This window comes from Saimiri boliviensis, chromosome 5, assembly GCF_048565385.1.
Source record: "Saimiri boliviensis isolate mSaiBol1 chromosome 5, mSaiBol1.pri, whole genome shotgun sequence".
Classification (NCBI taxonomy): domain Eukaryota; kingdom Metazoa; phylum Chordata; class Mammalia; order Primates; family Cebidae; genus Saimiri; species Saimiri boliviensis.
The window spans coordinates 69,412,647-69,429,944 of NC_133453.1; the positions used below are offsets into that span (position 1 = coordinate 69,412,647).

The following is a 17,298-nucleotide window of genomic DNA, read 5'->3' on the forward strand; positions in this document are numbered from 1 at the left end:
CAGGAGTTCAAGAGCAGCCTGGCCAAGATGGTGAAACCCCGTCTCCACTAAGAATACAAAAAATTAGCCAGGTGTGGTGGCACGTGCCTGTAATCCCAAGCTACTTGGGAGGCTGAGGCAGAAAATTACTTAAACCCAGGAGACGGAGGTTGCAGTCAGCCAAGATTGCTGCACTGCACTCCAGCCTGGCAACAGAGTGAGACTTCGTCTCAAAAAAGTAAAAAAGCCAGTCCTCAAGAATCTAGGACAAAAGCCTCCACGGCCATAGAGAGAACTCACTCCCTTATCACTACATTCAATGGATTCCATATAAGAAGGAAAACATTATTCAAAACTGCGAATACAGTACTGTTACTAAAGTCAGTGATGTTGAATATTTCTTCCAAATCTTTATTTCCATTCAATATACCCTTTGAGAACACAGTCAATGAAAGAGAAACTTTTATTTAACCATATCATCATGGGCCTAGAATGAGAAAAACACTAGCAGACCATTGAGGAGTGATGTTATTCTACTGAGAGTCAAATAAGGACAGAGATGGCAGCTGGATACCTTTAGCTACGTGAACTGTATCTTGACCCTGAACTTAAGGCTATATCTATCAAACATTACAATGCATACATTTAAAAATAGGAGAATTGTTTGGGTGAAATTATTACAGTATCTGCCCATTTTTTCCTCTAAGCACAGTTTTGGCCAGAATCCCAATAAATCAGCATCTTATAATTAATCATATTAAAAAGTATTTGATATACCCAACTTCTCTAAGCAGCAAGAAACAGTAACAACAGCATAAAATTAATATTAATTAACTTATTCACTCATTTGTAGATACAGGTATAGATAGCTAGCCAATACTAATTATAGCAAGGTGTAGATTTATTTCTTCTGTTAGGAAGATAGGAGGATCCTTAACCTCCTATGTGTCAAGCTTCTTCAGCACTTTATGAAGTAATCTTACTAGAGTTATTTCATTTACATAAGAACCCAAGAACCATTAGTGTATATAATATGGGGTGTGTGTGTGTGTGTGTGTGTGTGTGTGCGTGTGTCCATGCATGCGTACATTTGAGGGTAGAAGAGGGAGAGAGTGAGCAAGGATTACTGGGCAAAGCTGGCAGTTAAATAGTGAGAAGTCTGTTTTTAAAGGTCATTTCTGCAGGTTGAAATCAGAAAAGCTGAAGTCATTGTTTTAATCAGCCTCAGGCAAATTGCAAGGGCAGAATTACAATCCATTAAACAGAGCAGCAGAAAAAAAAAAAAAAAAAAAAAAAAAAAAAAAAAAAACAGCAACTTGATTCTTCTACCAAGTAATACTTAGAAGAGACCATTGGCATTTAGGGTTTAACATCTGTGGTTTCAGCTAGTACCAAGCCACCTGCAGGGCACGGCATGCTGGATGTTGTAATTTTACTAAGGTTCACGGTTGAGCTCGTGGCTGTGGCAGAACCAACCAAGTCCTCCCCCTGCCTCCACTCGCATTCCAGACAGCGGTTTCCTTCTTCTCCCAGCAACCCTTGTAAAGTGATAAAAAGCATTCTTTCAATCTGCTTCTCTGAACTTCAACCATGAAATGACACACCAGATGATACTCACGAATTTAGGGATTTGTAAAACAGGCTGGGGAAGAAGTCTTTTTGAAGATCAAGGAAATAGGTGCTGATATAAAAGAAATGACCAAATAGTTTAAAAACATCCCCGACAGATTAAGTAACAATGTACCCTGAACCACTGTTCACATGGTTTTAGGGCTTCTTAACCTCCTTTTTAGAGTAAGACTTGGTTTCATAATTGCTCTATTGTATCTAAATTAAATATATGTGTTGACAAAATTATAATTTACTGGAAAAACTTAAATTCCAATGGTGTCATACATACACTATAACCAGCCTCAGGTAACGGTATCTATCAAATCTCAAATAGTACAATGTCACTTCTCCTCAGGTGCCTCTGCTGTCCCAAATCTATATCTGTAGTATATACATAGTGAAATGGAGATGAATCATATCCCGACTTTCCTAAAAGCACTCAGGAAAGCCTGAATGGTTAGACCCAAGAGAATTGAGACAGGGGCCTAATAAACTCAAGCCCTCTATGCACAGCACAGCTTCTGCTCCATGTGAACAAGCTCTCCGCAATTCTTAGCCTTGCTCTTGAATACTCAAATACGCACCGTTACTGAGATGCACCACTTCCCTGTCACACTTGTCTCAGCACTACCTCCATCCCCTCCCTGTGAGGAAGCAGGGAAATTGTATTCTCCCTGCTCCCCTCTGTCTTCTCCCAACCATTGTTCTCCCAGACCAATCTCTCCCTTTTTAAAAGTTCACATCATACTCTTATATCATTCTTTTTGGCATGTGATCCCCAATTTACCTTTCTACCCTTTCTCCTGATAGCAGTCTTTGGTTTTCCCATGTCCTACTAATCACTTTGTTAACATTTCCCACATTCTGATCTAAGAGTTCCTCAACTTGTCAACACTTAAAAAAATGTTTATTTTTACTTCACTGAAGTTGTCCACAAGCTCAGCTATCCCTAGTTCCTAATCATCTCTCAGAAGTTCCTAGCTGGAGGATCCAAGACTGCTTAGACCATTGAAGAACTCTCCTTTGGATGGAAAGCTGGAAGCTTTGTGTAATATCAGGAAGTACTTGGCATTGCGTTTGATCAACTATAAAGACGTGTCTTGCAGTTTCTATGTGACTGCAGTGTGAACCAGGCCAGGGAGGCAGCCCTGTTTGAGGCCCCAACACACTTCTTCATTTCCCTAATCTCTCTCAATCAATCTATCACTAAGTCCCGACAATACCAATATTTTAATATCTTCTGCCATTTGTTATTACTAACTGCTCCCTGGCTACAGCCTTGCCCTGCTTCATTCCATTCCCCGTACTGCAACCAGAACAACTTTCTGGAATTCTTCAATGGCTCCCTAGCACCTAAGAAACAAATTCAAGTTCCTTAGGCCCATTATGACATGGCTCCTGTCTATCTGTCTCTCCCTCCCACCTACCCCATGCCAAGCTCCAGCCAATTGTTCACCAGATTCCCCCAGCCCCAGCTCTTTCCAGGCCTTGTGCCTTGCCCTTTGCTTGTTCTTTCCCCTCCACCCCAATTCACTCCCTTTCCTTGACTATCTTCTATTTGTTCTTCAGGACAGTTCAAGGATCATCTTCCCAGCAGCTCCAGAGCATCTTCCACCACCATTCCAACCCCAGATCGACTTAAGTGTCTATCCCAGGTGCTCTCAGGTATCCCAGGCATTCCTTTATCTAGGTACTTTTCATGTTGAGCTGTTCTCACCTGATTCTTGTCTGTATCACATACCAGACTATTAGCTCTTTATCAGGAACTGCATCTGACTTGCCTTTGTAGTACCTCTGTTCAGCACAGGTCCTGACACAGACACACATATAAATGCCTCTTGAATGAACAAATTAGATATTGAATAAGAGATAAAATGGATACTTTTAACATTCAGTACCTCAGTAGTGTTTATTTTCATGATCTTTCACAGTAAGTAAAAAGATGAATTTGTACAGATTATGGGAAAGAGGTAGTGTTAAAAAGAAATGAAAGACTCAGAATTAAATACACCATATATACTACTACTACTAACATTTATGGAGGGTGCATTATTCTAAGCATTTCACATGTATTGACTCACTTAACCCTCAAAATGTTCCCCATTTTATAGAAGAAACTTTGGAACAGGAAGATTAAAAACTTATCCAGTAAGTGGCTGGCCTGAGATGAAAATCTGGCAGAGCCTATGGACTTTTTTCTTTTCTTTTCTTTTCTTTTCTTTTCTTTTCTTTTCGAGGCAGGGTCTCACTCTGTTGCCCAGGCTAGAGTGCAGTGGTGCAATCACAGTTCACTGCAGCCTCGAACTCCTGGGCTTAAGTGATTCTCTCACATCAGCCTCCTGGGACTACCATGTGCCACCATGCACGGCTAATTTTTCTTTTACTTTGTATTATTTAATTTTTTAGTGGAGATGAGGTCTTGCTATAGTGCCCAGCCTGGTCCCAAACTCCTGGAATCAAGTGATCCTCCCACCTCAGCCTCCCAAAGTGCTGAGATTACAGGTATGAGCCACCACACCCTGCCAAGCCAGTGGTTTTAACTACTACATTGCACCGCCTGCCAGATGGCCATAACTGTGTAGAAAAATGATGAGTGGGTCATTTGGCCTCACTCATCTGTACAGTCACCTCAGTTTTTCTGTTTTTTTTCTGCTTTAATTTAGAAACTCACAACTTTAAATATATTGATTTATCATCATGGAATGATATTTGAGTTTTTCCTGGTGGGCTGAAAACATCTTTGTAGCCAGCTCCTTGCCAGTTGCTAAGAGGATGTAACAGTACAAGATAGGTAGCAGGTTAAGTGTCAATTACATGCACTGTGTTCCCTTTGGAATAAATTTTCCTACATCCTAAGGAAGTGACTGTTTAAAAGTACTGATACCTATTTGTGAGGTTGTATTTTTTTAATGATAGTTCAAAGAAACGCAAACCACTGAGTGAAACTCAAGATTACAAGGACCCTGTGAGAAGCCTTTGCCACCACATGAGGCTTCTGACATCAAAGGAGTTACAAAGATAAAGAGAAATTAAAGAAAGGGAGTGAGAGAGGCTGGTGTTACAATTTTCTATGGTAAAAGAAGAAAGGTTTTGGTTTCTTTAAAAAGAGAGAGAAAGCATAGATCTGGACAGGCAAAGTCAGGCAATGTGAAAATCCAAATAACTTGGCAAATGAAGTCCCAGAAATCATTCTGTGGCAAATCCCTGAACAGGAAGACAAAGAGGAGATGTTGGATTTGACTTACAGCCTTTAAATGTTAGGTTAGTTTTTTTGCCTGGTTTGTTTTTTCTTTTACTTCATCTTCATTTTTGGTGGTGGTGGTGGTGGTGGTGGTGGTGGTGGTGGTGTGTGTGTGTGTGTGTGTAGGTGGGTGGTAGGGGTGGTGGCTGGTGTACAGGAACCAAAACGAGGGAGAAAAAGAGATTTCAGCTCCCTGTGGCTTAAACACGGGTTCCTACTGCTTCAAAAAGATTCAGTGTCACAAGAATTTATCTGCATTTCTCTACCCTGTAGGGAGACCATAGAAACAGAAACGGCAGTGGAAAAAGCAAACAAGTAGGAAAAAAAGTCTGTTGTGAGCTATCCAAAAGGGAACCTGGTGGTGGTGGAGGAAAATCTGCAAAATACAGTCACCTTGAAACTACACCTCCAGCTCCAAGAGTTCTGAGGCAATGTTTAGCTTTTTGATTAGTAAACAGTTCTCTGCAGAATACATGATCATTTCCAGAACCTGTAACTTATGATATCTTATTTTCTTCACCTCCAGTACTTTGAATGTTCTTTTAATAATAACAAACTGGAGCTTATCTACATCCTGGATGGTTTTATAAAACCAAATAATTGGTGAGCATAGGAAGCAGGTTTAATTTTTTTTAAAAGAGAAATTCTGCCACCCTCTGGACAGAAATCAAAGATCTATTTCTTAGAGATTCACCGGGGAATACTGTTTAAAGCACTTGCCCCTGAAAATAAACATTTTTTTAAAAAATTTACCTTCTAACAAAAAAGAGGGTGAGGTAGGGTAGGAATTACAGTTGCTTTAGCTAGCATAAGCAATACCTGAAAAATATTAATTAAAAACACAAAACTGACTCTAAGGAGTTTTAAACTAAAGAGAAAATGGTCTCAGAGCACATTAGAGAAACAGTCTCCAGTGTTCAGCTCATAATCTTCCCAAAAATCACTTTACAGCCTGCATTACTGCTCTTCAGTCTACAATGGCGAAGCAAATGTGTTTCACACAATGTCAGCCGTGGTTGCTTTTATACAGTTACCTTTATTGGTAAAAAAAGAAGTCCAAATTTCTATTAAACGTAAATCTATATATCTGTTGATTTTTAACTAGAGCTAACTGAACTCCAGGACAGAGTAAGATTTCAGCCACTTGAGAGAAATTGGCCGTAAGAACACAAATGGGCAGTTTGTTTCTGAAGCTCTCCTGCTCTCATCCACTGGGCATGGAGTACTTAATGTCATGTAAATAAAACTCTTAAAAATGTGGGGATGTGATAATTACCAGTAACAATGCTGGGCAAATCAAAACACATGACATGACATATTTATAACAGCCACAGGGAGAAAGAAGAAAGAGTACAGTACCTGGTTTTCACAACAGGATTTAGATGCTTCTGGTCTTGGACAACCTTGGCCAGCTGTTTTTGCAGAAACAAAACCTTTCCATGTACTCCTTTAATAAATGGGTGGTCAAGGAGATGTGTGACAGAAGGTCGCCTTTCAAAATCCTTAATAAGACACCTGTTCGCAAAAATCAACAAACAATCCAAAGTACAATCTTAGATACCCTGTTCCCTTATGAATATGGGAGAGAGAGAGAGAAGGTAAAAACTCGTTTATAAAACCTGATCATTGGTTAATGATAAACAGCTCTTTCTTTATTAATATGTACCAGAAAACAGAAAAATAGTAATTCTCTATTAGTTGAATTAATTAAAACATCGGAAATCTTTGTTTTAAGCAAAGTTGAAAACACAATTTCTACCATCAATTTGAATTTTTACCATCAATTTTTAAATTGTTAAATTTAAAAAATTTTTAAGTGTTGACACCTATTTGTGAGGTTGTATTTTTTAATGCCATCAATTGTATTTTTTTAAACCACCAATTCGAATTTTCAATGCTGAAAATAGAGTGCTCAATATTCTATCGGCATTTTCATTACAGAAAAATATTTTCAGTGGATTCAAGTTGATTCGTATACTATATATACTTTCTTTCAGAAATGTGTAGAATTAAATACTATCACTTCAATTAAATCCTAATATACAAAAGGCCCCTTGTTTAGTGGTGGGGAAATGCATGTAGGAGTTTATAAGGAAAGAAACTAATCATAAAGAAACTTTCACAGAGAAAGTTTGGCAGCTTGATTTCTAATGTCTTCTGAAGAACCCGAAAAACCACAGAACAGGAAGTGACTACAACATAATTCAGATGAATTGGGATAGAGTTATACAAACAAGGAACAAAAAGTCCATTCAAAATGGCACAAATGGATTGCATTTAAATTCTTCTGTAGTTAATTGGTTAAAACCAGACCGGTGTAATGACTTTCTGTTTCAGATTCAAAACCCTTTTCAAAGCAAGCAACGATTTAGTACATTTTGCTGCACCTTCTGTGTTATTCAAGATGATTTATACAGGGAGATTTCCAGTGAAGTTGAATCCGATGAATACCCCTCCAACCGCCATCACATTTCTAGTCTGCGTAGCTGCCCTTGGCCAGAGGAAGAAACTTTAACATCCACCCTTTTAAGCTATCAGTCTTTAGCCCACATCGGAGGCTTAGGATACATGGATGCCATTCTGCCCACTCCATGAAATAAACATCTTTAGTTTTCTCAACAGTGGCATGCCAGCATCGTCTGAAATACAGCATATTTTTAATAAAATTCACTGACAAATGGTAAAAAAAACTTCAGCCTCACCTTGAACATGCTTTCAAAACATTTAAGCAGAGTTCTTGAAACAATCCACAACCATTAGACTTACAAAAAAGCTTTAGCCTTTGCAATTTTCAGTTCAAAACACTTTCATATCCCCTACCTTCTAGTCCTGAAAAGATACTCGGTAAATTTCCCAGTCAGTCTGTTTCAGAATTGATTCAGGGGATTCCCTATCTATTGGAACTGAAGCTTTTGGCTAGAAAAGCCAACAGAACCTAAATTATCTCTATTCTGCTGCTTGCAGGACTATAAATACCACCCCTGTCTTGCCATGAGAAGAAATATATCATTTGACTTTTGTAGGTTCAGGGCCTTTTGTATAATCTATTATTTTCCTGTGAATAATAAAGAATCAGTGCACATACTTTAAAAAGACTGTGTTCATGTCTTTGGATCAGCAATCTTCCCTTGATTCCTTGTATATGCACCTCTATATGTAACTATCAAAGCTAATATGCTCTGATATTATGTAAAAATGCTAATAACCATGTTTCCTGAAAAAAGAAGAAACCCAAGATACTGTCAGTAATATAGGTGTATGGCCCAGTCCTCCTAGCATTAGGAATAGTGTATAAAAACTCCTAAGATAAATAGTCCTTATGTCCTCTGAGAGTTCCTACTGAAGATGCACCTCAGAGGGAGTGGTAGGAACTACTGGATCTCAAGCTGAGCCTGCCCAGTGATTTTTAGTAAGTCACATTGTGTCAGTTTCTCATCACAAAATAGGTATATCAATATTGAAGTATCTCCCAAACATGGGGAGAGAAATTTCTTGTTTCCTCACATAATATTCATCTCACCCATCCCCAACCCTTCCCAACTTTTTCTTTTCTCGTGTGTTAATTATTGAATCGTCATCTGACTACTAGTAGATGCTCATTGAAAAGAAAGAATGAACAAAAGAACCAGGGCACCCTCAATAGCCTGTTGGCTAGTGGCAACACTTCGAATTAGTCAACTCAGGGGCAGAGGCTAAAGGTGGGAGAAGGCAATTAATAAAAAATTCATGGGATGTGAAGGGGAAAATGGGCGGGAGCTGCCTCTACCTTCCCCCCTTAAGATAGGTACCACAGTGTTCCAGGTGAGGCCTGAAAACAAGGTCCTTTGGATACTTCAGTAAGTAAAGCTCCTTGACCAGGGATTGAGAAAGACTGGGAAACCCATACTCCATCCAGCCTTATGAAAATATGTCTCTACTAGAGTCTAAGGATGCAGTTAAAGGTGGTATAGCTTGTTTCACAATGTTAGCATCCACTGGAGAAGGAAGGCTTCCAACAAGGCTGCAAGATCGTTTGGTATGTTGGAGAGGGTTCCTCTCTAGATTATGGAGGAATCAAAGAAATGAGTTAATAATGAAGTCAGAGAATTAGACAAAGAAGAAACTAACAAGTAAATCTGTTATTTCTTGAATATTTAAAAAAAAATTATGATAGTGGGCATTCTACTTTCTGGAAGCAATGATCAAGAGGCCCTGTTAGCCAGGCATTGTGGCTCATGCCTGTAATCCCAACAGTTTAGGAGGAGAAGGTAGGAGGATTGCTTGAGCCCAGGAGTTCAAGACCGGCCTGAGCAACATAGTGAGACCTCGTCTCTACTGAAAAATAATTTAAAAATTAGCATAGCACACCTGTAGTCCCAGGTCCTTGGGAGGCCGAGGCAGGAGGATCACTTGAGCCCAGGAGTTTAAGATTTCAGTGAGCTGAAATGACCACACCACTACACTCCAGCCTGGCAACGGAGTAAGACCCTGTCTCAAAAAGGATTTGTTAGTTCTCCAAGTAAGACAGACTGAAGTGGGTTGAGTGTCTGTCATAATAAACCCCTACTAACTTCAGTAGGGTGCCACCAGTTTCAAGATGCCAAAGGAGAGACCCAGAGCCAATGAATGAGACACAGGGTTTTATCAGGAGAAACTTACAAACAGGGATGATCCAGTAGCCATGTGTCAGACAGAAGAACTGCCACTGCATGCGAAAAGCGTTTTCACTTCACGCCTTCCTCCTAACAACCTTCATTTAACCCAGAACAAAGAGCCTCACTCCCCTGTATGATGATGTTCCACAGGAAGGGCCCAGAGCTCAGATGTTCCTTATAGGTAAGGAATTGATCTCTGGGTTGGTCATATTCTGAACTCCAAACACATATTCAGGTGCGACTGCCATCCTCAGACCATCCTCAGGGTATGCTCAAGTTAAATTACAGCTGTCAGGTGTGTCCACCATGCACCATCATACCACAAGAGCAAAACTGAAACTGAGTGTAAAGAGGAAGAATGCTAAGCAGAGTTGTGACTCTCCAATTGCACTGGAGGATTTTTAGGGGAAGGGCATGAAGAACTTGAGGGTATAGCTTTATTTTAAAATACTCCTCTATCTATTTCTTCTCATAGGAAGCAAAGAGCCAGTCTGAAATGGAATTATTATTTTACAGGTAAAAAGAGAAAAGTTATTCCTTAAGAGCAGATAGGGCTGGAAGTCCTGCATTACTAGATATCAGGGCTTAGGATCGTATCATTTACTCAGCAAACATTTATTCCACAGCACCAGAATTAGCCAAAATACACAAATTAGAAATCATGACCCTTTTCAAGGATCTACAATCTAATTGGAAAGACGGAAGGGCAAGAGAAACACATGAAACAGCAAAAGCTATATGTTTTCTTGTTACCTTTAGGATAAGAAATAATAACACGAAAGCATAGGGTTTCAGAGCCACAGGGACTGAGATTTTTCTATTCTAACCCCTCTTTTAAGAGGTGAAGAGACTAAGACCAAGTCCTGACAGCGATGAGGTCAATTCCTTAACTCCCACAGGAGGACCCGTCCTACTCTGCTCCGTTTTGCTAAAAGTGGCAAAGGTACAATGTACAAAACAATTCTTCAGGGCCAGAGGGAAGAGCCAGGCAGGGAAGACTTCCTGGAGCTGGTAAGAATTGAGCTAGGTAAGTCTTGGGGGAAGTTTTGGAACTAAATTGAACTAAATTAAACTGGGGGAGCAAAGGCAGAAGTCATTTTAAGATTGGAGAACCAGATTGGCAACGCAAGCAGCAAGACCAGGCAAGCTGCAAAGCCTGTAACTCAGGATGCCACCAGAACACTGGTCTTCACCTCCTAAGAGGCTTCTCTTGAGTGCCTAAGAACAATTATTGCCTTTAGTGACAGTCCCTTTACCAATTTTAACTAGGGTATAATTGATATTGCTCAAGACTGTGTGGGCTGGTGCCCAAAACTCCCACTGTTTAAGTTTGTTGGCTTGTCATTTCTATACCTGGTCAGCGGAGGTTTAGAGGATGAAGATGAAACTGACAGCTGGGATTCTTAAAACTCCTGATAGCCGCCATGTCCTTTTATAAAGCAAGATAGAATTCCTTTAACCTGATTTGGAGAACAAACAAATAAAACTAAAGAAGTTCTAATATACTTATTCATTTCAGGTATAGCTTATTAAACCAGGAATTGCAAATTCCAAATGAAGAAAATCGTCTCCCAGCCAGGGACTGAGCAGTTTTTACAAAAGGATGCATAAAATGTTAAACTCTGTATGGGGTTGGGGGCCAGTCAGTGTTAGGTGAATTAGCGGAAGCCCTAGACACATAAAGCATTCCATCAAAAAAAGAAACTAGTTTCCTAGTCAAAACAGTTTGGAAAACATTGGTGATTCTCTAAACCAAGTAAGTTTGGAGTTTCATAATGCACACAAGTCTATTAAAGGTTCTTACAAGTACTAGGGTTAAAAAAAAAAAAAAAGTTTAATTCTGTTTGAGTCCATGTTTCCAAACTTACTTGACCACAGAGACAGTTTTGTGTGTGTGTGTCGGCCTCACAAATGATACCCTTGGAAGCTCTGTTGTAGGCAATTAGTAGCATGATTTTAGAATGGATAGCAGCATCCCCAACTCAGTGGACTGAGGGAAGACTCTAATAACGCTTAATTATTGCCACATCTGAGACACTCTGTTGGGCTACTCTTTCTGCAAAAGACAGTGTTTCAAACTGGGGAGACATTTTTCTGAGCTCAGCTCCTTCCAGAGTTTTTTAGTCTAGAAAAGAAGAAACAAGGACTAGATTTAGATAAACTACTTTTCCCCCAAATCATAAGTAATTCTTTCTTTCATTCATTCCTGGATTTTTAAATCTTTTTTTAAAATCTGGATTTAGATATGCTTTCTCTGTGCTAAGAGACAAAACGAAACAACAGAATACCAATTTATGTATACCATGAGATATATACAAGAGACTCTGCAAATAAGGCCATGGTGGGTGGTTTGAATATGACAGGAAAGTCCACCAGAAGAAAAAGGAAGCAAATCTCAGCCTTGAAGGAAATCAATTCGCTACCTAATTTGAAATTCTAGTACCTTCCATCATGCTTTCTTGGCTGAAGATTAATTCTCAGAATCTATTAGTGTCACCACATTAAACACAGGTTGTTGCAGCCATTTGCAGCAATCTCCCAGTCTGGCTTCTGCCAAAAACAGGCAAAAAGGAGACATTTCTTAGCAAGAAGCAAGGGCGGGCTCTGGAGCTGGTGATGCCTGTGCACTCTCTGCTCTCATACAATAATGCTGTAGTGACACAGCTTCTCTGTCCCTGTAAATTGCCATTTCAACCAAAAACCCAGATGCCTGCAAGGGGGAGCTATTTGTCAAGAGCCTCCGACTGTTGTTTACCAATGAATAAAACACTTGATACAGAGCAGCTGAAAAGGCAAAAACTAAAAATACTAGTGAACTGGGTAAGAAAGCATGAGGGTGAGCAATTTTATTCCACACATTGGGGCAAAACTAAATCAAAACTCAGGATTTACGTCTCTTCTCATTTCTTTATAAATACTCTGTCTTTTATATTTCCTGCTATTTCTTGCAGGCTTGCTACTTGGATTGTTACATGTTCCCGTTGCTACAGAAGATCTAAACATTTTGGATCTGAGCAAGCATTTCCCTGCCCTGTGATTCACACTCTACTGCCCTGTGGTTGCTATCATCATCAAACAGAAGGCTGACTGACAAAAAGGCCTCTACATCAAGGGGAGAAAATCCTCCAGAGGATACACTAATTATAGGTTAAATATCAGAGCCCACAGTACTCTGTCTTGGAAGAAAATTTCCATTCTGGAAGACAAGACTATGACAAACAGGCATGTTCCCAAAGTGACTAATGCTTCAAAAGAAGGCAGAATGAGAAACCTGATGTTCTGTATGGTATTTCTGTGAAACATCACCTCCCTGTTTGGTGGAATATTTCACTGCATTTCAGTTTTCCTGAAGTCTGCATATCACATTTGATGTTACTTGAAAGTCTCACTGGTAAGAACTGAAATTGCATCCTAGCTTCACACTTGGGGTTGGGAAGTGGGGTCCTCCTTGAAACAGGTAAATGAGAACTGGGAGTACATTACTCAATGAGGCAGCTCTATGGTTATCAATCAGAGGAGAACAGTCAATATTGGCTAAAAGAAAAAAAGCCCCAAGAAGGCAGGATGGAGAGTTTTAGAACAGGAAGCTGAGTCTCCCTTTGAAGGAAGTAATGGGAACAGAGTCTGTGTAAAAAGCAAGAGACCACAGGGCTGATGCACAGCAGGGCAGCTGCCATCTTGCCAGATCCTGGGGCAAGGTTTGGAAGAAAGCAAGTCAGCCTGATCTTTAGACAAAGCTGTCAGCACCAAAGGTCCAGAGCGAGCACAAGTAAATCTAGGATGGAAATGGGAAGGGAAGAACACTGCGTTTCCTGAAGGCTGAGACTGGGCAGGAAACTTAGGGATAAAGAACATCTACTTTTCTCACCCAGAGAAGATTCAAAGAAAGTGAAGGTCACATTATATATATATATATATATATATATATATATATATATATATATATATATATATATATTTTGGCTTTAAAGCCAAAATGTCAAATCTGATGAAACAGAATCTACCTCGAAAGTTAAGGAATGTGCACCAGTGTGGCTGGAGAGAGTCCCTAAGCAAAAACAAAGCCAGATCAGAGACCCCCGCTAAGGCAGAGAGCTGCAATGTGTAACCCCGTAATGCCCCAGGGTTGCAGCCTGAGTGAAACCTGTCAACCAGGAACCTCTTTACCTTCTATCTCTAATTCCTTGGTCAATATGAAATAGTTAGAAAAGCCCAGACTATGTTCTTAGCGAAGGAGATGAGGTAACAGAAATTCTAGATCCTCCAGCCCTGCTTGTCTGGTGACAAGTAGACAGCCACAGTGAGGAGGAACAGAGCAAAGACTATACCGTGGACAACAGGAAGAATCTGTCTGAGAGGAAGAAAAGGAGAGAGATGTAAACGTGCTAAACAAAGGAGATGAAGTTAGAAGGGCCAAGTACAACCAGGCCGGAGCCAAGACACAGGTCAAGACGGGGCAGAGGTTCAAGCTAAAGAGGGGTGTGTCCAGGAAAAAAGCCAACCGAAGGCACGCTGACTACAGTGGCTGTTTTATTCTTGCTATTGGCACCTCCTACTTGAGCTTAAGCTATGCTTTCAGTGTCACACGGCATTTGACAAAGAATGGGGATAAGGATGCCCTCTGCTGGACGTGGCAGCCAAGAAGATGTCAATTTTGTGTTCTAGAGCTAAGGCAGTTGTAAGGATTGTAACTGGTGACCCCAAGTCATCACCTTCTACTCCTCCTTGCTTTCTTTTCTTTCTTCTTTGGTTGAGTTTTTATAAAAAGCACCTTGCAATTAACCAGATGTGTCTGGAGGCAACTCCGGCAATGTGATACAGTCAGGGCACTGGTAAACATGAGCCATTACTTCATCAAACAGCCCCAGCAACTAGCTTATCCGATTGTTAGTCTACGTTCAGATGCCACCCTTTAGTTCAAAGGACTGGAAAAGGTGTGATCCCTGGGAGATCAAAGCCTAAAATGGTCAGAAAGGTTATAGTGAAGGGAATTCATGTATAGTGTTTGGTACATAGTGAGCACTTGATAAATGCCAGCTCCCTGGGCCAGACACTGTACTAGTTGCTGGGTATACAGTCAGTCAGTCCAGTGGAGGAAGACAGCTATGGTATACCTGCACTTGTTAATAATTAGCAGTATGAGTGCTACATAAGTGTTCTACTCCATTTTGCACTGCTGTATCAGATGATCTAAGACTGGGTAATACATAAAGAACAGACACTTATTTTCTCACAGTTCTGGAGCCTGAGAATTCCAAGATCAAGGTTCCAGCAGGTTCAGTTGTCTGGTGAGGGCTGCTCTCTACTCCCAAGATGGTTCCTTCAGAGGGGAGGAATGCCGTCTTCACATAGTGGAAAGCCAAAAGGCAAGAAGAGACTAACCCTGTCCCCTTCAAGCCTGTTTATAAGGGTACTTAATCCCTTTCACCATGGAGAGGCTCTCATGACCTAATCACCTCTTAAAGAACCCACCTCTTAATACTATCACAATGGCAGCACCTGAACTTTGGAGGAGACATATTCAAACCAAAGCAACAAGGAAATGTTAATGTGCAATTTGAGTAAGATTTGAATAATGCTGCACCCATTAGTTAGCTACTTTCTCTCAATGTGATTCCTACCACTGAGGACAAATTTTGGTTTGATAGTAGAAGTCCTGATCAGAACTTTCAAAGTTCTGAGGGGAAGAGAATTTCTGGTTCTGACAATTCAGCAAAAGCAAAGAACTCTGGCATTTTCAAGTTCACACTTTTGGGTAATCTTATTTTTTTAAATGTCTGGCTCATTTCTTTGATTCAAAAATCAATTTCCATTTTGACAAACAGTCATGGTCTACTTCTTAGTCCAGGCTTAAATGCCCAGGGACACATGAATTGTATTTCTTCCCATGGTTCTACTTGCCACCCTTCCCTGAATTAAAACCACAATTCTTATTTGTATGCATTCTTCTCCCTACAAGTAGAAGGAATAGATAGTACCCAGCCATCCTCTAAAAGAAATGAACAATCCATTCCACACCGCATGATCATTACATGCTCAAAACTATACCGGGACTGCGGTTGGGGCTAAGAGAGTGCAAACAAACAAAAGATATTGTATTCCTCCACAAGAAACTTATCAGCTTCTGACGTAATACCAAAGTTACACATAGGAAAGATTTAGAGAATCAGGCCAGACTTATTTCATTGAATCATTCAAAAACTTATTAGATATTTAATGTGAATGGTGCTACAGCAAATGCTTGGGGGAAGGATGCCTGGAATGGGACATTCACTTTCTTTCTTTTTTGTTTTTTTTTTTTGAGACGGAGTTTCGCTCTTGTTACCCAGGCTGGAGTGCAATGGCACGATCTCGGCTCACCGCAACCTCCGCCTCCTGGGTTCAGGCAATTCTCCTGCCTCAGCCTCCTGAGTCGCTGGGATTACAGGCACGCGCCACCATGCCCAGCTAATTTTTTGTATTTTTAGTAGAGACGGGGTTTCACCATGTTGACCAGGTTGGTCTCGATCTCTCGACCTCGTGATCCACCCGCCCCGGCCTCCCAAAGTGCTGGGATTACAGGCTTGAGCCACCGCGCCAGGCCGGGACATTCACTTTCATGGGATTTAGGAAGAAGAAGAATAGACATGGACATAAATAATAATAATTTAAAGCTGAAAAGTATAAGCACTAGAATAGCTCAGGTGAAGTAAATAATTCTTTTTTTTTTTTTTTTTTTTGAGACGGCGTTTCGCTCTTGTTACCCAGGCTGGAGTGCAATGGTGCGATCCTGGCTCACTGCAATCTCCGCCTACTGGGTTCAGGCAATTCTCCTGCCTCAGCCTCCTGAGTAGCTGGGATTACAGGCGCGCGCCACCGTGTCCAGCTAATTTTTTGTATTTTTAGTAGAGACGGGGTTTCACCATGTTGACCAGGATGGTCTCGATCTCTCGACCTTGTGATCCGCCCGTCTCGGCCTCCCAAAGTGCTGGGATTATAGGCGTGAGCCACCGCGCCCGGCGAAGTAAATAATTCTAACTAGGAGCAAGAGTTTCACATGAGAGATGATCATTGGGTCTTAAAAAACAAAAGGGATATTGATAGGAAATGCAGGGAAGAGGCATTCCAAGTAGAGGATACAGTAGTCTTTTGAGGAAGTTCAGTGGCATAAAATGCAGGGCTCATCTAGGGATATGAGTAGAACAGAATGATGCAGTTATGACAGAGATGGAAGTGAGAATCTGGCTGGAATACTTTCAGAACCTAGAAAGCCTTTCTGTAAGTTTGGTCTTTCTTAGCCACATTAAACTGAGGTTCATGAGCATCGATATAACACAATTCGATCTTTGCTTCAGAAAACAAACTGGCACCACATTAGAGAGTAGAATAGAAGGAGGGAGTGGGTTCATTTAGGAAGAATACAGTCTGAATTAAGGAAGTGGAAAAGGAAAGATGATAACTGTAGCCCTGGAACTTGAAGACAAGTCAAGAGTGTTGAAAGAAAAGAGAAGAGGTCACCAATGGAATCTTAGGCAAACTTAAATTTAATAGATGGGCCTGTAGCTAAATGTTTATGAACACAAAAATCTTTTACATTCACCACCCAACTAAAACCTCTCTCAAAGGACCGTAAAGGACTTTAGGTTACCAATTCTGTGCTCCCTTTTTAGTGACTGTATTCAACCTGTCTGTTCAAGAGGTCACTAATGACCACTATTACCCTGGTTTCTTGAAACATTCTCTTTCCTTGCCTGTAGTGATGCTACATCTCTTAGTTATTCTTTTACTTTTCTGACCACTCTTGTTCACTCATTTTCATTACCAGGTGGAATAAGATGCCAAGGGCAGAGGAGA

At 40.5% G+C, this 17,298-nt stretch overlaps 1 protein-coding gene across 3 annotated transcripts in view; it reads right to left on the reverse strand.

Moving 5' to 3' along the window:
• MYO3B (myosin IIIB) overlaps window positions 1-17,298 on the reverse strand; it is a 512,276-nt gene that overhangs the window by 297,337 nt on the left and 197,641 nt on the right. For 2 of the 3 annotated variants that reach the window (XM_074399493.1, XM_010352269.3), the window contains exon 9: window positions 6,191-6,346. The exons of the other annotated variant lie outside the window; for it this stretch is intronic. In XM_074399493.1, the coding sequence (XP_074255594.1) occupies window positions 6,191-6,346 (156 nt within the window). The remainder of the gene's footprint in view (window positions 1-6,190; window positions 6,347-17,298) is intronic. 3 annotated transcript variants of the gene reach the window in all.